Genomic DNA, 17072 nt, shown 5'->3' on the forward strand with positions numbered 1-17072 from the left:
TCTTCCCAAGCTGGCTTCACCTGTATTCCCTCCCCCAGCTCCTCACAGTGCTTTGTCTGGCAGAACCCCTCGCAGCGCTCAAAGGCGGCTGCTTAGCCGCTCCTCATCCTTCCTGCCCCAGGGTAAAACAAAACCCAGGCCTGGAGGGGCTCACCTCCTTTTCTGCTGGGGATGAAGGGGTTCTTGGCTAACGCCCCAGAACGAATACAGCTAACAGCCCTAGCAGCTCTTCTGCTCCCTCCTGTGTGCACTCAGGCTTCAGCCTTGTCAGCGTTAACCCCGCGTGCCCCCAGCTAGTTAAAAGCCAGACCAACCCTGTCTCATGTCTGGCCCTGCTGGTGGTGGCTCCCAGGGGCTAAAATTGCACCTCAGTGAACAGCAGCTGCTGGTTTGTACAGGCAGAGGAAGACAGCTGCCTTGCCTGTCCACAAGGCTGGTGCTGGAGCGGTGGTGACCTCTCGGAACTCTCCAGCCACATCTGGCTTTGAATGAGTCAGGCCTGACCCACATAGCAAACCAGCCTCATTGTGCCCAAATATTTATCCATGTGCTGTAAGGCCACCTTTCCATTCATTTCCACCCAAACTCCTAGGAGCTGCATAGCAGACGAGTTTATTCCTGGGGGAATTCGGCACCACTGCGCATGTGCAGAATTTGTCTCCTGTCCCCGCCCCCCCCCCCCCCCCCCCCCCCCCCCCCGATTTCTTTGCTTCCTCTCAGAAAAATTTGACTTTCTGATGAGGCAGCAAAGGGAAGCCATGAGTGGTCATGTGACCCTCCCCAGCAGTATGTTGTGGATGCCCCGGGCAGCCGGCAGAGAGGTAAATCACTGGGGGGTGGGGACTGGAGAAGACCTGGCTAGTGGCTCCTACCCTGTGCCAGGCTCAGCTGCTAGTCCCAGCTGGGTTGAGGAGGACGGGACTTCCTCTTCCCCTGCACAGCCTCCAGGGCCAGGTCAGACCCACCCCCAAATTTCTCCCCCAGCTTCAGGGGGAGGGATTCCTGTACAGGGAGCTGCTCCCCTATCTACCCAACACCTGTGCATCCCCACACACTCCCACAGAACACCCCTGATGAGCCCCACTCCACCTGCACGTGGATCACCATCCCACTGAGTCCCACTTCCCTGCTGTGCCCGAACCACCTTCACCCCCCATGCAGAGTCTCATTACCATTGCATGCAGAAGTCCCCGAACAAGCCCCTGTGCATCCAGACCCCCCACTGAGCTGCCCCCACAGAACCCTGTGAACCCACAGCTGGATCCCCGCCACACTTGGATCCTGCCTTGCTGAGCCAGCCTGCCTGCCCACCCACACCTGGCATGGAGGGGCAGGGCCCTGAGGTGTTTCTGGGGCAGGCCTGGTCCCTCTGCTGTGTCAGGGTTGGGTGCAGCCTCACCGCTGAGTCTGGGTCTCGGGGGAGGGGGAGCTGCACAGTGGTCTCCCACCTCTGTGCAGCCAGCGGCCTGCACACCCCACTGCCAGGGTGGAGCCTCCCCATTTATTTGACCAGTACAAGCTGCAGAATGTTAAAATACTGTGTGCACACTGCCCTCGGGAGAAAGACAAGGGAGGACGCAATGAACTGTAGGGGCCAGAGAGACAATCCACCCTCGTGCAGCATGAGAAGGCACAGAATCCAGGCTGCTCTTCTATGGAGAGGGAAGAACCCGAATTCTTTGGGGGTGTCACTGTTCCCCTGGGCAATGTCAAGCTGACCATCGAGAAGAGGCTAGCTGGGGATGATGGGCACACTGGCACCTGGGGTTCTTCTTACTCCAAGCACAGGGTGCAGAAAATGCCTGTTTCTTTTCAAAACAAAGCTCAGCCCAGCCCACTGAGGCTCCAAGACGAGGGCGTTTTTTAAGGTAACATTTACTACTATACGGTAGCGATATAAGTCCCTCCTGTGGGCACTGCACAGTTAGCGCGCACATCTCTATACAGACTATACACTATACAGACTGGGCTTTGTCACTACGGAGCAGTTTACAGAGTAACTTACTGCATGGAGGGCCCTGGCACCTGCTTCTCCAGACGGGGAGCCTGCAGGGAGGGCAGGGCAGCCATGAAGAAGGGCTCAGGGCTGCAGTGAAACGCTCACTACCATGACGGCTGCCCTGCTTTCTTCTAGACTGCGTGTGGCGGGGGATGAAGGAACCATCCCCCAGAGGCGGTGGCAGAGAGAAGTGGGAGGGTTCTGGCATTTGTGCTTTACTGACCCCTCTGCATAAATGAGAAACAGTCCCAAGGAGGGCAGGACTTGCTAGAGAACATCTCCTCCTCCCCACCACTGCACCCGTTGTCCCCGCTCCCTGTACACACAGCTCACAGGACGCCTTAGTGCAGGGTCCTGCCTGACACGCTGACCCTCCCTACTTTGCTATGTGCGGGCCCTGGATGCCAGGTTTGCCCCAAGGCCCACTGAGCACGGGACACACACACTCCATAGCAAGAACGCCCTGGGCCCTGCTCAGAGTGGCACAGGGTGAAGCATGAGGGCCTGGTACTGGCTCTCAGAGGGGAGCCCGGGGGGTGAGTTAAACCAGTGCTCAGAGAACCTGGAGAAACACTGCTCTGAAAAAGGGGGAAGGCGGTGGTCAGTCCTTTTAGCACTAGTAGAAAAGCCAGCCCATCATTCGTTCACCCCTTATGTGTGTGTGCAGTCCTTCCCCTTTTTCTCCCGCCCCCCGGAAATAACAGAGCCAGCAGTACCAGAGTCCTCTGATGCTGTGGGTAAGGACAGGGGAGCATCCCACTGGCAGTACAAGTATATGCACCAAGCCCTGTACCCACAAGGGAGCCAGTGCTATGCAAGTGCCCATTGGTGAGGGTAATGCAGCGTGTAAACCGTGGTGCTGAGTCCTCCCTGATGGGCAAGGGGGCTGAGAATCTGTAGGAGAGAAATGCTCGTTAGACATTCTCTGGTCAGACACCTCACTGCACAGGAGACTGGTACCTGTTCTCACACACTAGCAGAGCTCCAGCACCCCAGCAGGCTGTGCTCAGAGCTCCAGCCTGTCTAACACACACTGCTCTGGAGAGCTCCATTCCTTCCAGCAGTCACTTCTCCTGCTCCCCTTTATCCTGCCTTCAGCTCCACTAACAATTCACTAGGCCAGCGACTGCTCTCTCCAGCAATGGGTCCCCCTGTTATGGGGATAGTGGTGGATTTTCCACATTCCCTTGTGTGAAGGTACCTGGAATCACAAGATTAGTGAGAGCATCAGGTTTCTCCTGCAGGCTCTGCACATAAACCCCAAACACAGAGAGTGTTCCTGTCTCTACAGCTGGGACCATGACAAGTGGGCATGATGGACATGTATGTATCAATGGGCCTACTGCGAGGGCAAGGGTGCGGATGTCTTGTGTTAGGTCTACACAGCCACATGGGACTGGAACCCTGGCTGCCTCCCTCTGCCTCACTGATGGCCACACAGAGCTCTCCTCCTCCAGCTCCTCCGGGAGAGCAGGACTGGACAGCAAACAATTGTGCACAGAAACATTCACCTTCCCGTCGTCAGTTCCACCCCGCGCTCAGGACTCAAACCCACACGCACTGGCAGGCAGAATCCAGGTCAGTGTGGTGCTGGATCAGGGCGGTGCTGGATCAGGGCAGCAGCTTCTTCCTCAAACCTGACTGCAGCCCCCTGCAGCTCTGAAGGAGATGCTGTGAATGGGGGAGTCCTGGTGCTGGGTGGCTCAGTGGTGGTGCAGCACAGTCTGGAGATCCTCAGGCAGGGAACCAATGATGGTTTCGATGTAAAGGCCCACTCGCTGCAGCGTTTCCTCCTTCACAGGGAGGTGATGGCACCTGGCTCTGATCTGGGGGGAGGGGGAACTTTTAATACAGACTCCAAGTATCCCCTTTCTGCTTGTGCCTTTAACGTAAGGGAGCCCCATGGGTTCTCCCTTACCTGGGAGGATATACAGGCCCTGAGCAGTACTGCCCCTGTGGAGATGGTTTGAGATGCAAGGGTAGAGGTGAGAAGAGCAGGACTATAAGGTCCTTTTTCTAGCATATATAAGCGAGGCTCACACCTCCCTGGCTGACTTTGTATGCTGTTCAGCAGAGAGGAGCAGCAGGAATACACCGTCTCCTATACACTGTGTGTGATCCACTCATCACCAGAAGGGCCCATGCCCATAAGAACCAAAGCAGTAGGAGGAAACTCACCAGCTTCTCTCGAAGTTTCAGAACCAGGTCTACAATCTCCACTTCGGACTTGTCTTTCATCCAGGCCACAATGTTCTACAGCAAGAGAAGAAAAGTTCTCCTAAGGGAATCAACTTCCATACAGCAGGTCCCCTCAGAGCTATCTCCCAAGCAAAGCCTAGTACCGAGGCAGGGGTGGGGACAGAAGGTCCTTCTCCTCTGCACAGCTATGTTCAAGCCTAGGTATTTGCATGTGCTGCATGCAGCACAATGGCTTCCAGGCTGGCTGAACAGGACAATGTCCTCCCCAGCTTTCTGTCTGTGGCAACACTATCCGCTCCCAGCCAAGCCGAGAGGCCAGGGAGGATGTGGCAATACGCAGGCTCTGCATGGTCTCTGTTCTCTTACTCCCGGTCAGTGCCAGGATTCCTGCACATTCCTCTTGCCGTGTGCTCAGAGTCCACACGTAGCTGCCAAAAGGAGATGGGTGCAGGATTTTTGTGCTGCCCTGGGGCACTGCACTCAGACCATGCACTCGGCAGGAACCAGAGGCACTGGCACAATCCCAGCAGGCTTTGCAATTTGAGAAATGTGCTCTAGGGAGTTGCTGTCGGAACTCCTGTCTATTTCAGTTCCCGGGAAGGAATCAAGCAGGTGGAGAGGCATCTGATCACGAACTCAGCTGGCTCTGGAAGCGCCTGAAGAATTAAAATGACTGCCAGCAGGAGGCAGAGCAGGGTTTGTGCTGGCTCCTGGGAAGGCTGGTCTGACCTCAAACTGGATACCCAGGCACTGAGACTCAGGCAGTGACTGGGATGTGGAGTGGATGTTCCCCAAATACCTGAGTGCAGTCCCCCCCTCCAGGAGTGCTGAATCAGGACGTGACAGTGGGCATCCCCCATCACCAGTAATGACACCCAGGCACAGGGATCCCTGCATCTGCTTTCATTGGATTTTGTCGGAACATACCGCCTCGCAGATCGCCTCCAGGTGAAGAGCCTCCAGCTTCTGGGTCATTTCCTTGTGTCTCTGACGGTACCAGCCATCAAAGTTGGGAGACTTGAAGAAACGTCTGCAGGAAGAGACGTGAAACTGAGAGGGGGGGAGAGAGTGTGGACCGGGCTCTGGGGAATGGTACTTGCAGTCTGGTTTCTTCAGTACTCCTACGGATTTCTCATCCATTGAAAAGGTGGTTCCAACACAGAGATGTTAGAGGGGACACACAATCCCTGGTTCAGTGTAATTAGGTACATGGATAGGTTAGAACTTAAGAACAGCCATACTGGGTCAGACCAAAGGTCCATCTAGCCCAGTATCCTGTCTTCTGACAGTGGCCAATGCCAGGTGCCCCAGAGGGAATGAACAGAACAGGAAATTACCAAGTGATCCATCCCCTGTCATCCATTCCCAGCTTCTGCCGAACAAGAGGCTAGGGACACCATCCTTGCCCATCCTGGCTAATAGCCACTGACAGACCTATCCTCCATGAATTTATCTAGTTCTTTTTTTAACCCTGTTATAGTCAAGTATAGGTTGCTATGGAGAAGGCTCTTTCTGACCCCACCTTCCCTAACCTCTCATATCAATGGCCCGATTTATTCTTAGCCTCAGAAGTTGGCTTCTCATACAATACGTAGGTGCTAGGGTCTGGCGAGTTGGCTGCCCTGAGGCAGGCAATGGTGAGCGCTTCCCACCTCTGGGCAGGCAGCATAGTCTTATGGTTAAGGCACTGGATTAGAACACAGAAGATTTGGGTTCTATTCTTGACCCCACCACAGACTCCTTGTGTTCATTTTCTAGAATTCTGCCCAATCTGGTTTCCAGTGTGTCAGGAAATGGTGCTCCTGGTCTTTCCACGGGGAAATGACTCCACAGCCACGTCCAGGGCAGCGCCATTGTGTGTTTTCTAATCATCTTAAACTTGCCCTCTCAGTTTAACCATCTTAGCTCTGTCCCTCTGCACCGCAACTCCCCTACCTCCTTGGTGTTTGCATCGAACACTTATTGTTGTCATGGAGCTAAACTCCACACATTTAGGCCTTTTTCTCTCTTTATAAACAAGGCTTTGTGTACGCTGTAGCCAAGGGTTTGGAGGCTGCAGCCCTCCACGGTGCAGCCGATGGGTGATTATTTTTTTTTTTTGTTTCTTTTTTTACAAACAGAGGCTTTTACTGAATGAAATACGGAAGTGAAGCATTAGCACAGCTCATTAGTTTCACACAGCCCTGTCATTTTTAATTTTCAGGGTGCTGCAGAATTTCAGACTTGGAATGAAAAATGACATGGCGAGGTTGTCAGATGGAAGCTGGCAAGGGACATCTGAGAAGGCGTAGATGGTAGGAGGCAGTTTGTGATTATGGGATATGCAGATTAGTTGGATATTCATGCTAAAGTAATCAGCTAACACAGTTGAGATCTACACTGCCACGTTTCAGAGTTTATCCCCGGTTAAGAATGGAGAATTTCAGACCTTCATTATAGCCTGAAAAAAATTGCTGTTTGCAGATTCAAGCAGACAGCACTCTATCAGTGGCACTCAGTTCATGCATTTAAAGATTTCTTTGTAACCCTATAAAGGCTCAGAGCCTCAGCACAATGGGCCTCAAGCTCAACTGAGGCCTTTGAGTGCTGCCATAAAACACATTTTTTTTTCTTTTTTTATAAATTCCATCTTAGATTTTAGAGCATTATTCTGTGCTGAAGGCTGGATTATGCAGAAAGTTCCATAGTTAAGAACTGCAGAGCACACACGATTCTGCCCTGTAGACCCTGGTCATGTTCTCTGAACTCTCTCCTATTTACCAATATTTTTCTGGTAGGTAGGTAGGTAGGTAGGTAGGTAGGTAGGTAGGTAGGTAGGTAGTTGAATATTGCAGTTATTGTCACATCAAAGCTGCAGAGAGAGCAGCTATTCACTTTCCTGCTGCTTTATTTAACCTCAATTGCACTGACTTTATTTGCAGCCTTATGTTCCAAATCCATACATAATGTGCCTGTCTACTTTCTGGGTCTCTTTCAGCAACAGGTTCAGATTTTTAAAGGTACTTAGGTACCTAACTCCTTGATTTCAAAGGATCTAAATAGCTCTGAAAATCTGGACCCCAATGCCTTCTGTATCTCTCCTATCCACGAGTATCTGGTTTCAGTTTTCCCCCTCAGATTTTGGTGAAGATTTGCTCTGTTCTGTTTGCAACTCTCTAATTTTTCATTAGAATAATAATGGGGAGAACCCTCATACAAGTCGTCTCAAACTTGACCCTAAAGACCCTGTATTATTATATTACAAGATAGGATCTACAGGCCCCAATCAGCATCTGGGTCCCATTGGGCTGGGTACTGTACAAACACACAAAGATTGTCATACTGGATCAGAACCGTGATCTATCTAGGCCAGTACCTTGTCTCTGATGGTGGCAAGAACCAGCTGCTTCAGGAGCAAGGTACATGAAACTCTCTAGTGTACAATGACGGAATAAAGTGCCTCTGGGCAAGCTTCTCCCCAAACCTGTCACACTCAGGGACTGGCTTAAACCCTGAAACAAGAGAGTTTAAAGTCCTACTAAAACCTGACAGTTCCATGTCATTTAAAATATTATTTATACATAAGCAGGATTAGCTCTGTTTGCAGTTCCTCCCACCCATTATAACTTGGTCAGTTCCTTGTTGGCATCAAGCTTTTCAAAGGGAATGGTCTCTCCCTTGAAGCTGCTCCCTCCTCCTGATGAGTCGAAGCCAGGATTTGGCAGGTATGTTCGTTATACTCTTTACCTACTGCTGCTGAGATAAGACAACCAGCCACCACATTCTTACCTATACAGGCCTAACCAGTCACCCTTAAGTACACAGGTGAGTTGGGGACCAGCATGTTCAAGGGTCTTCATGAAATCCTCCTGTCGGAAAGGACGGATCTGGGGAGGATTCTGTGCAACAAAAAGAATACATCGCAATGCAGCCCCCAGTACTGGGAATGAGGCTCAGAGCTCCTAGGAAAAGTCTATACAGGATACACTGAAAATCTAGGAGAACCACCACATGCCTGAAACTGCACATCTCAAACAATTCTGCTAGGAGAGCTTACGTTACAGATCTCTAACAGCTTTGCTGAGCTGAAAACTACTGTAAGGAGGAAGCATCTGTCCCAGTGTTCATTCTATCTCCCTTTTCAGGGGGAACAATCCTGTCCCTGCAACAAGGGCAGTTTGAGAGTGGGCCATAGTATTTCACAGATTCCTACATCCTTTTTAACAGTCCTACCTGGGGGATGGAGGAGAGGAGATGAGCTCCTTGAGACTGGGCACCCTTGGATTTTCCTATGACCCAGTGTGACAGTCTGTACCCCTCTGTTCACCCCTTTTACAAGACTGTGTTAAATTTTGTACAAAGCATAAGGTATAATTTGAAAACTCCTGATTTGCTGATCATGACTGTCCTGGTAAAATGGTTGGCAACATTGTATGTAAAGAGGTAAGATTCCACTGTATAATGTATTGAGACATGTTCCAGCATGTTCTGGAGGGCAGTCACAGACAAGTTCTCCAGAGACAAAAGCTAGCCAATGTCTCAGCCAGGTGTCAATGAGACCAAATGGACCATCACCTGATTAAGTATCCACTCTTGGGCAGGAGAGAGGGTGTGGGAAAAAAAATCTACATTTTGACAAAGAAGCACCTTAGGGTTTCTGATCCCACAGACTTTCTGTCTCCTGGACATCAGCTGGAGCTGATTCTTGTGCAAGAGAAAGGGCTATAAGTAGAGAGGACAGACACCCCAACACATTTCTCCCTGCTCTCTACCCACAGCATTCATCAACACCTGCAGAACAAGGAAGCAGCACTGGACTGGGGAGGAGACCCTGACTGAAAGAGGTTCAGCCAGTAAGACGGCTGGAACATGTGATGAGAGAGACCTTTGCTTTGTATTCACTTAGCTTGTTAAGTTAGGTGTTAGTTGAGTTTTACCTTTGATTTCTTTGTAACCAATTCTGTTTGTATGCCTCATTACTCATTGTCACTTAAAATCTATCTGCAGTTAACACATTTTTGTTGTTTTATCTAAACCAGTATGTTTGGGAAACTCCATTTGGGATAACAGGATTTGTGCATATAATTTTCTATTAGTAAATTACAGACTTCATATGAGCTTGTATTGTCCAGGAGGATTCTGAGCAATACAAGAGGCTCATTTCTGGTGGAAAGTCTGGGGCTGGGAGTTTGCTGGCGTTGCCCGAAATGTAATTCAGGAGTGGCTAGCTATAGCACTCATCCAGTATAGCTGGGAATGATTTACATGCTGGAGGCTGTGTGTGGACAGACCAGGAGTCGTTGCTTTCATAGCAAAGCAAGGTAAAAGGCAACCCAGGCTGGAGAACTGAGGGGGGACAGCTGTCCATCATTCTAGATTGTATCCTGGATAATGTCACACCCAGATCTAAGTCCTGGAGGGCCTGGGCACTCTCAGAAGATCATGTGATCCAGATCTAGGCGCTCTAGAGGGCCTGACCTTGGGTACTTTTCCCACATCTGAGCAGTCTGTTGCATTCGGGACAATTTCCCAAGAGAATGATCAGCATAAAAGTGTAACTATTCCAAATCTCTATAAGGAAATCAAATTAAACTGGACATACCTTCCATGGAGTAATGGCCCTCTGTAGAGGCATCAGACTCGCAATGTAATGCTCCTATGGAGTAGTAGTGAAAACAGAACTTAGACTAATTAGAGAGCCCTTCCCAAGGTCATTAGGTGTCACGCTGTGTTTTAACAGCCACCAACATAACATTCAGTGAACAACCTGCCGTTCTCTTTTCCCCTTCTTTGGTGTGTAGATTTCCACAAGTCCAAATGCTTGTTTGCTTATCTCCCCCTGGATCCCCACCGCCCCGGGAAGCTAGGACATCAGAAATGGCTACTGTGGACGTTTTAAGAATGCCCCACAGGATGAGATCTGATGGGAGGGAATCAACAGCAGGAGCTGAGTGAGACTCAGAAAACACTAACATCACAACTCCCCTCACCGGAACAAAGAAGATGGAGAAGCCAATGCGATTCTAACTGTAATGTCTACCACAGGCGCAAGCAGAGAAGAGGGGTTGAAAACAGCAACCATTACCTTCTGCAGTAAAGCAACAGCCATCCAGGCAGGGCTCTTAAAAATGCTATGGTAGGGACTGAACCCTCAAGAACTAAATACTAGGGCTGTCAATCGCAGTTAACTCATGCGATCAACTCAAAAAATTAATCAAGATTAAAAAAATTGTGATTAATCGCAGTGTGAATTGCACTGTTAAACAGTAGAATACCAATTGAAATTTATTAAATATTTTGGGTGCTTTTTTACATTTTAAAATATATTTATTTTAATTAGAACACAGTATACAGAATGTCCAGTGCTCACTTGATTTTTTTATTACAAATATTTGCTCTGTAAAAATGATAAACAAAATAGTATTTTTCAGTTCACCTCATACAAGTACTGTAGTGCAATCTCTTTATCGTGAAAGTGCAACTTACAAATACAGATTTTTTTTGGTTACATAACTGAACTCGAAAACAAAACAATGTAAAACTTTAGAGCCTACAAGTCGACTCAGTCCTATTTCTTGTTCAGCCAATCACTAAGTGAAATAAGTTTGTTTACATTTATGGGAGATAATACTGCCCGTTTCTTATTTACAGTGTCACCAGAAGGTGAGAAGAGGCATTCGTAATGCACTTCTGTAGCCGGCATTGCAAGATATTTATGTGCCAAATATGCTAAACGTTTGTATGCCCCTTCATGCTTCGGCCACCATTCCAGAGTACATGCTTTCATGCTGATGATACTCATTTAAAAAAAGTGTGTTAATTAAATTAAATTAGTGACTGAACTCCTTGGGGGAGAACTGTAGGTCTCCTGCTCTATTTCACCCGCATTCTGCCACACATTTCATGTTATAGCAGTCTCAGATTGTCATGGTATAATTCCCCCACTCTGAAGCTTAGCGTCCAAGAGATGGGGTACCAGCATGAATTCCTCTAAGCTCAATTACCAGCTTAGAACCTGTAGCGCTGCCACCAACCAGGAATTTCAGTGCCTGGTACACTGGTCCCCTCAAAAACCTTGCCCGGGGACCCCCAAGACCCAGACCCTCTGGATCTTAACACAAGGAAAGTAAACCCTTTCCCTCACCGTTGCCTCTCCCAGGCTTCCCCTCCCTGGGTTACCCTGGAAGATTACTGTGATTCAAACTCCTTGAATCTTAAAACAGAGAGGAAAATGCACCTTCCCCCCTCCTTCTCTCTGCCCCTCCCAGACTCTCCCTGAGAGAGAGAGTACTCCTAACACAGAGAGAAATTAGCCTCTCTCTCCCCCTTGCCTCCTTTCTCCCCACCAATTCCCTGGTGAATCCAGACCCAGTCCCCTGGGGTCTCACCAGAATAAAAAAAACAGTCAGGTTCTTAAACAAGAAAAGCTTTTAATCAAAGAAAGAACAAAGGTAAAAATTATCTTTGTAAATTTAAGATGGAGTATGTTACAGGGTCTTTCAGCTATAGACACTGGGAATACCCTCCCAGCCTAAGGATACAAGTACCAAATTAAAATCCTTTCAGCCAAATACACATTTGAACTCCTTCCAACCAAATACACATTTAAACTCCTCCCAGCCAAATACACATTTGCAGATAAAGAAAACAACCATAAGCCTAACTCGCTTTATCTACCTAGTACTCTCTATTCTGAACTTATAAGAGCCTGTATTGGAGAGATTGGAGAGAAACCTGGTTGCATGTCCAGTCCCTTTGAGCCCCCAGAGTGAACAACCACCAAAAACTAACAGCACACACAAAACTTCCCTCCTTCAAGATTTGAAAGTATCCTGTCCCCTGATTGGTCCTCTGGTCAGGTGACAGCCTGGCTCACTGATCTTGTTAACCCTTTACAGGCAAAAGAGAGATGAAGTACTTCTTTCTATTAACTCTTACTTATCTGTTTATGACACAGATGATGACCCAGCACATGTTCATTTTAAGAACATTTTCACTGCAGATTTGATAAAGCACAAAGGTACCAATGTGAGATTTACAAAGATAGCACAGTACTCACACCAAGGTTTAAGAATCTGAAGTGCCTTTCAAAATCTGAGGGGGACAAAGTGTGGAGCATGCTTTCAAAATCCCTAAAACAGCAACACACTGATGCAGAAACTACAGAATTCAAGCCACCAAAAAAGAAAATCAACCTTCTGCTGGCGGCATCTGACTCAGATGATGAAAATGAACATGCCTCAATCTGCACTGCTTTGGATTGTTATCAAGTAGAACCCCATCATCAGCATGGAAGCATGTCCTCTGGAATGGTGGTTGAAGCATGAAGGGACATAGAAATCTGTGGCGCATCTGGCACATAAATGTTTTGCAATGCGGGCTACAACAGTGCCATGCAAATGCCTATTCTCACTTTCAGGTGACATTGTAAACTAGAAGAGGACAGCATTATCTCCAGCAAATGTAAACAGACTTGTTTGTCTGAGCGACTGGCTGAACAAGAAGTAGGACTGAGTGGACTTGTAAGCTCTAAAGTTTTACATTGTTTTGTTTTTTCATGCAGGTTTTTGGGTGTTTTACATAATTCTACACTTATAAGTTCAACTTTCATGATAAAGAGATTGCACTACAGTACTTGTATTAGGTGAATTGAAAACTACTATTTTTTGTTTTTTTACAGTGCAAATACTTATAATCAAAAATAAATATAAAGTGAGCACTGTAAACTTGGTATTCTGTGTTGGAATTGAAATCAATATATTTGAAAATGTAGAAAACATCCAAAAATATTTAAATAAATGGTATTCTCTTATTGTTTAGCAGTGCGATTAATCACAATTAATTTTTGTAATCGCTTGACAGCCCTACTAAATACTACACACAGCAGGGGAAGTTTTCAAACTGGTGTGTGGGATTTAAGCCCCTTGTTCCAATCAAAATTGATGAGAACCCTGGGGTTGGCTTCTCATTCATCTCTGTAAACGTCTCCCTTGCCATCTCTTAGCTGGATACAGGCTAAGATAGCGGAATAGGTGTCAGAGACCAATCAGAGGGGAAGTTAATTCATGTACAGGAGAAAAGGTTTGTTCCCTTTATAAACATTGTGCTGGGTGTGAGGATTGTAGAGCCAAGCACAGTATCAGTCAAACCTGCTAGAACCTGCCAATCGGAAGACAAGTTTATTCTTCTCTAAGAAGAATTAAAATGTCTATGATGGTGTTCAGGGCTCTGGCACAGAGCCTGTCTTTGTGGAATAACCTAGAGGGGAGGGTGGAACCCAGCATTCAGGCATATGCTGTTCATCCCTCCCATACTCCTTCACCACACAGATCAACAACCCTCTACTCACCAGGGGAATAATGAAACTCTGTGTGAGCTCCAGCAGGTGGCGCCTCAAAAGGGCACTTTGGACTTCAGAAGGGCGCTTCCTCTGAATCCCCTGCAAGTAGAGAGTGAAGTTACAGCACAGGGGAGGGCTCATGAAGATATCATTTAACAACCAGCAGCTTTAGTAGGTAAGAGCTGAGGCTATGCAAGTGTGTGCTGTTCTCAGCAAAATACTGCAGCTGCATGCAGCCAGTCAAGGGGCAGACTAGAAAAGAATAATTTTGTGCACTCTCCCAAGCCTGGCCCATAATACAAGCTCCACTCACTTGTGACACTAAAGTAAGATGCCACTCACATAGACTAGATTGTTTAAATCTGCCTAATAGGATCATCCCTCTCCTTTCTTGCTAACAATGCTAACGGTTAAGATATCATTAGGCTACAGAGCTCAATCAAGTGAAAATCTTCTGAGAGCACCAGCCTGAGAAGACTGTCCAAGTAATTTTAACCCACACTTCGATAGCCTGGACTAAACCATGCCGGGAGTCAGGGTGAAGTCAAACACCTCGGGCCAAAGGGAAAACCAGTACTATTTCTCCTTTGGGCTTCAATGGTTTAATCCAGACTTTAGCACTGCTTTCCTGCAGCGTTTTACAGGATGGGGGATAGAGACAGGAAATGCTCACCTTTAACAATCTCTTTATCAGGGTTTTGTCTTTGTGCAGAAACGTCTTGTAAGAGGTGTAGATTCCTAGATTAAAAATACAGAAATGCTTAAAAACAAATCACCCCCGGCCGCCACTTTCTCAAGGTCACATCATTGTGCAGTAAAGCCTTGTTCACAGGCAGGGGAGGTGAATTTCCCAATCTCAACTCTGGCTAGTTAGAAGAGAAAAAGCTTTGATGACAGAAACCTCCTAAAATGACAAGAGTTGCTGCCACAACAGCACTCACAGTAGGACTAACGTTAGAGACCTTTTAACTGTCCCAGGGCACCCCTCTCCCCCAAAAAATGTCACAGGAAAAGACACGTAACCAGCAGCATTAGCTCAGGACTAGACTTGAGTTGAATAGTTCAGTGGTGTTAGACAGCTGTATCTACCTACCTAGATACTTATGAGTCCCTTCACTATACCTGACAACCTCCCAAATACTCAACAGAAGTGATATAAATTTCTCTCCACTCCCAACCTGCAGGTTAAATAGCCTGAATAATTTATATTGGAGGGTTTAACATCTGAGAGCAAGGAGATGTGTTGTGTGTCTGTGACAAGAACATATCCAAAGTCTCAGCATGAGTTCTGAGCATGGCAAGGCCGGTGGCCTCATCTCCTGCAGAAATGAATTCATAAGAATGGCCATACTGGGTCAGACCAATGGTCCAGCTAGCCCAGTAACCTGTCTCTGACAGTGGCCAGTGCCAGCTGCTTCCAAGGGAATGAACAGTACAAGGCAATTCTGAGTGATCCACCCCTGTCACCGAGTCCCAGCGTCTGGCAGTTGGCGGTTTAGGGATACATGGGGCATGGGATTGCATCCCTGATTATCGTGGCTAATAGCCATTGATGGATCTATTCTCCAAGTCTAGGCCCAGCTCCCCTGAAAGTTCTGTCTCTCACCTCAGGAGCCTCTCCCTACTGGCCAACAGCTTCATTTCACCCATACAACAGAACTGTCCTGGAAGCTGCTCAGATAGTTAGGGTCAGTTCCAGAGAGGGGACTACGAACTGGACTGTCAGCGGGAGCTAGTGCAGAGCATAGGGCACCATCACAACATATGCATGTGATCCTGTTGCTAAGTGGGTAGGCGGTACATTTTTCAGAGCGAGACGCTGTTAGTGAATTAGCTGTAGAGAGTTTATCACCAACTCATGGATCACTGTGACCAAGTCTGTGGCTGAGAGGATGAGGCAGTGTCTTCTGGCTAGGTGCAGATGGACATGGGTGCTTTTTGCCACTTTCAGGACTCATTTGGCCTGAGACAGGCCAAGCCAACCAGCACCCATAGTGGGTTTTACCAGATGCTACAATTAAAGGAAAGTTATATACAAGTCAAACATTCTGATGCTTCACTCCCCAGCACATGCTTTTACCCATGTCCCTACCCACCAACTGATGTTTCCTTAGAAATGCTAATTCACTGCAAAGGGACTAGAGCCCCAGACTTCATGCAAACCTGTGAAGACTCAGGGTAAGTCTACATTGCAAAAAGAGACCCATGGCAGCAAGTCTCTGAGCCCAAGTCAACTGACTCAGGCTCGTGCTATGGGGCTAAAAATAGCAGTGCAGCTGTTCCCACTCGAGCTGGAGTCTGGGCTCTGAAACCCATCAGAGGGAGGTCTCAGAGCCCAAGTGTCTACATTACTATTTTCAGCCCCGTAGGGCAAGCACCACGAGCTCGAGTCAGTTGACCTGGGCTCTGAGTTTCCCTTATTTCATGTGAGCTGGAATGCCTAGGCACAATGGGGTGAGTTAAGGAAAGCAGAAAGGAAGCTTGAGTTGCATCACTGCAATGCAGAGATAAGAGTAGCCGCACTGGGGAGAGGGAATAGACAGGTGATTCAGTCCAGCCCCAGACCCCTGAAGACAGAACAGCCTCACAAAACCCCACCTTCTTCAGCCAGTCAGAGCCATAAGGCTACACAAGTACTTCCCAGCAACCACCGGGAGAAACCTCTAATGAGGCTTCTACCATCTCCAAGGCTTCTCCTTCCTCACACAGAGTCTTCCTCAGGGAGGTTTCTAAAACCAGATGGGGGGGGGGGGAGGGGCTTCCACGTTTTCTGTGATTTTTTTCTGTATCAGAAGCCTTTAGATGGCCCAGTAACAACAATGGAGAGCTCAGGAGAGTGCAAGTCAGGAAGGACACTCACGTAACCGTAAAGAACTACTGCACAGCAGCAGAGGAGCTGGAAGAAGTTACAGCCCTGGAGTTGCTCTAAGTTGAGGCAGAGGGCAATGCCCACAACACACGAATTGCTGCAAAGCCTTCAAACTCAGCAAAGAGGGAGGATAAACGCAATTAAACCAAATCTGATGTTAAATGGGAATTACCCGGCTTAGTGTCCAGAGTTTTCAGTTTGGTTAGTTTCTTCACCTTGACTTGTTTGGGTAAGTCACCTGTGGAAAGACACACAGTGTCTAGTACCAGGTTATAAAGGCGGCACTTCTACACTCACAGCCACAGCACACACGTGAAAGGAGTCGCACTTAGGACCATCCATGCCAAACTGTGAAGTGAATCCTGAGCTAGCGCTAGTATCCCAACTGCTACGGGAGCTTTCAGACCTGCCTCTGACAGTCCACGGTGGTGACAGGAAAAAGGTAATAACGAGTCACGTAGAGAACAACTCCTCAGCCCAGCCTACAGCAGCGCTCTTGGCTTTTCAGAAAATAAAACCAGTGTCTCTCTACCAAGCATCTCTCTCCTATTCCCTTCCATCTTCCATTTCCTTAAAGCTTAGAAGAAATAAAAACGAACTTTGTTGTAATTTTCTTAAGACTTTGCCTTTACTGCTGTCACCTCAGCTCCCAGGCTAGCAGCCTGAACTACCCTCTCTGAGTCCCC

At 48.0% G+C, this 17072-nt stretch overlaps 1 protein-coding gene across 37 annotated transcripts in view; it reads right to left on the bottom strand.

Moving 5' to 3' along the window:
- Positions 1 to 3597: 3597 nt before the first annotated feature.
- The window catches only part of DENND6B (DENN domain containing 6B), a 45916-nt gene continuing 32441 nt past the window's right edge, over positions 3598 to 17072 (bottom strand). For all 37 annotated transcript variants that reach the window (XM_050952779.1, XM_050952776.1, XM_050953007.1 and 34 more), the window contains 8 exons: positions 16559 to 16624; positions 14191 to 14255; positions 13527 to 13616; positions 9780 to 9833; positions 7967 to 8076; positions 5126 to 5228; positions 4178 to 4252; positions 3598 to 3825 (listed from right to left, as the gene is read on the bottom strand). In XM_050952779.1, coding sequence (XP_050808736.1) covers positions 3703 to 3825; positions 4178 to 4252; positions 5126 to 5228; positions 7967 to 8076; positions 9780 to 9833; positions 13527 to 13616; positions 14191 to 14255; positions 16559 to 16624 — 686 coding nt within the window. In that variant the 3' untranslated portion in view covers positions 3598 to 3702. The remainder of the gene's footprint in view (positions 3826 to 4177; positions 4253 to 5125; positions 5229 to 7966; positions 8077 to 9779; positions 9834 to 13526; positions 13617 to 14190; positions 14256 to 16558; positions 16625 to 17072) is intronic.

This window comes from Gopherus flavomarginatus, chromosome 1 (assembly GCF_025201925.1).
Source record: "Gopherus flavomarginatus isolate rGopFla2 chromosome 1, rGopFla2.mat.asm, whole genome shotgun sequence".
NCBI classification, from domain to species: Eukaryota; Metazoa; Chordata; order Testudines; family Testudinidae; genus Gopherus; species Gopherus flavomarginatus.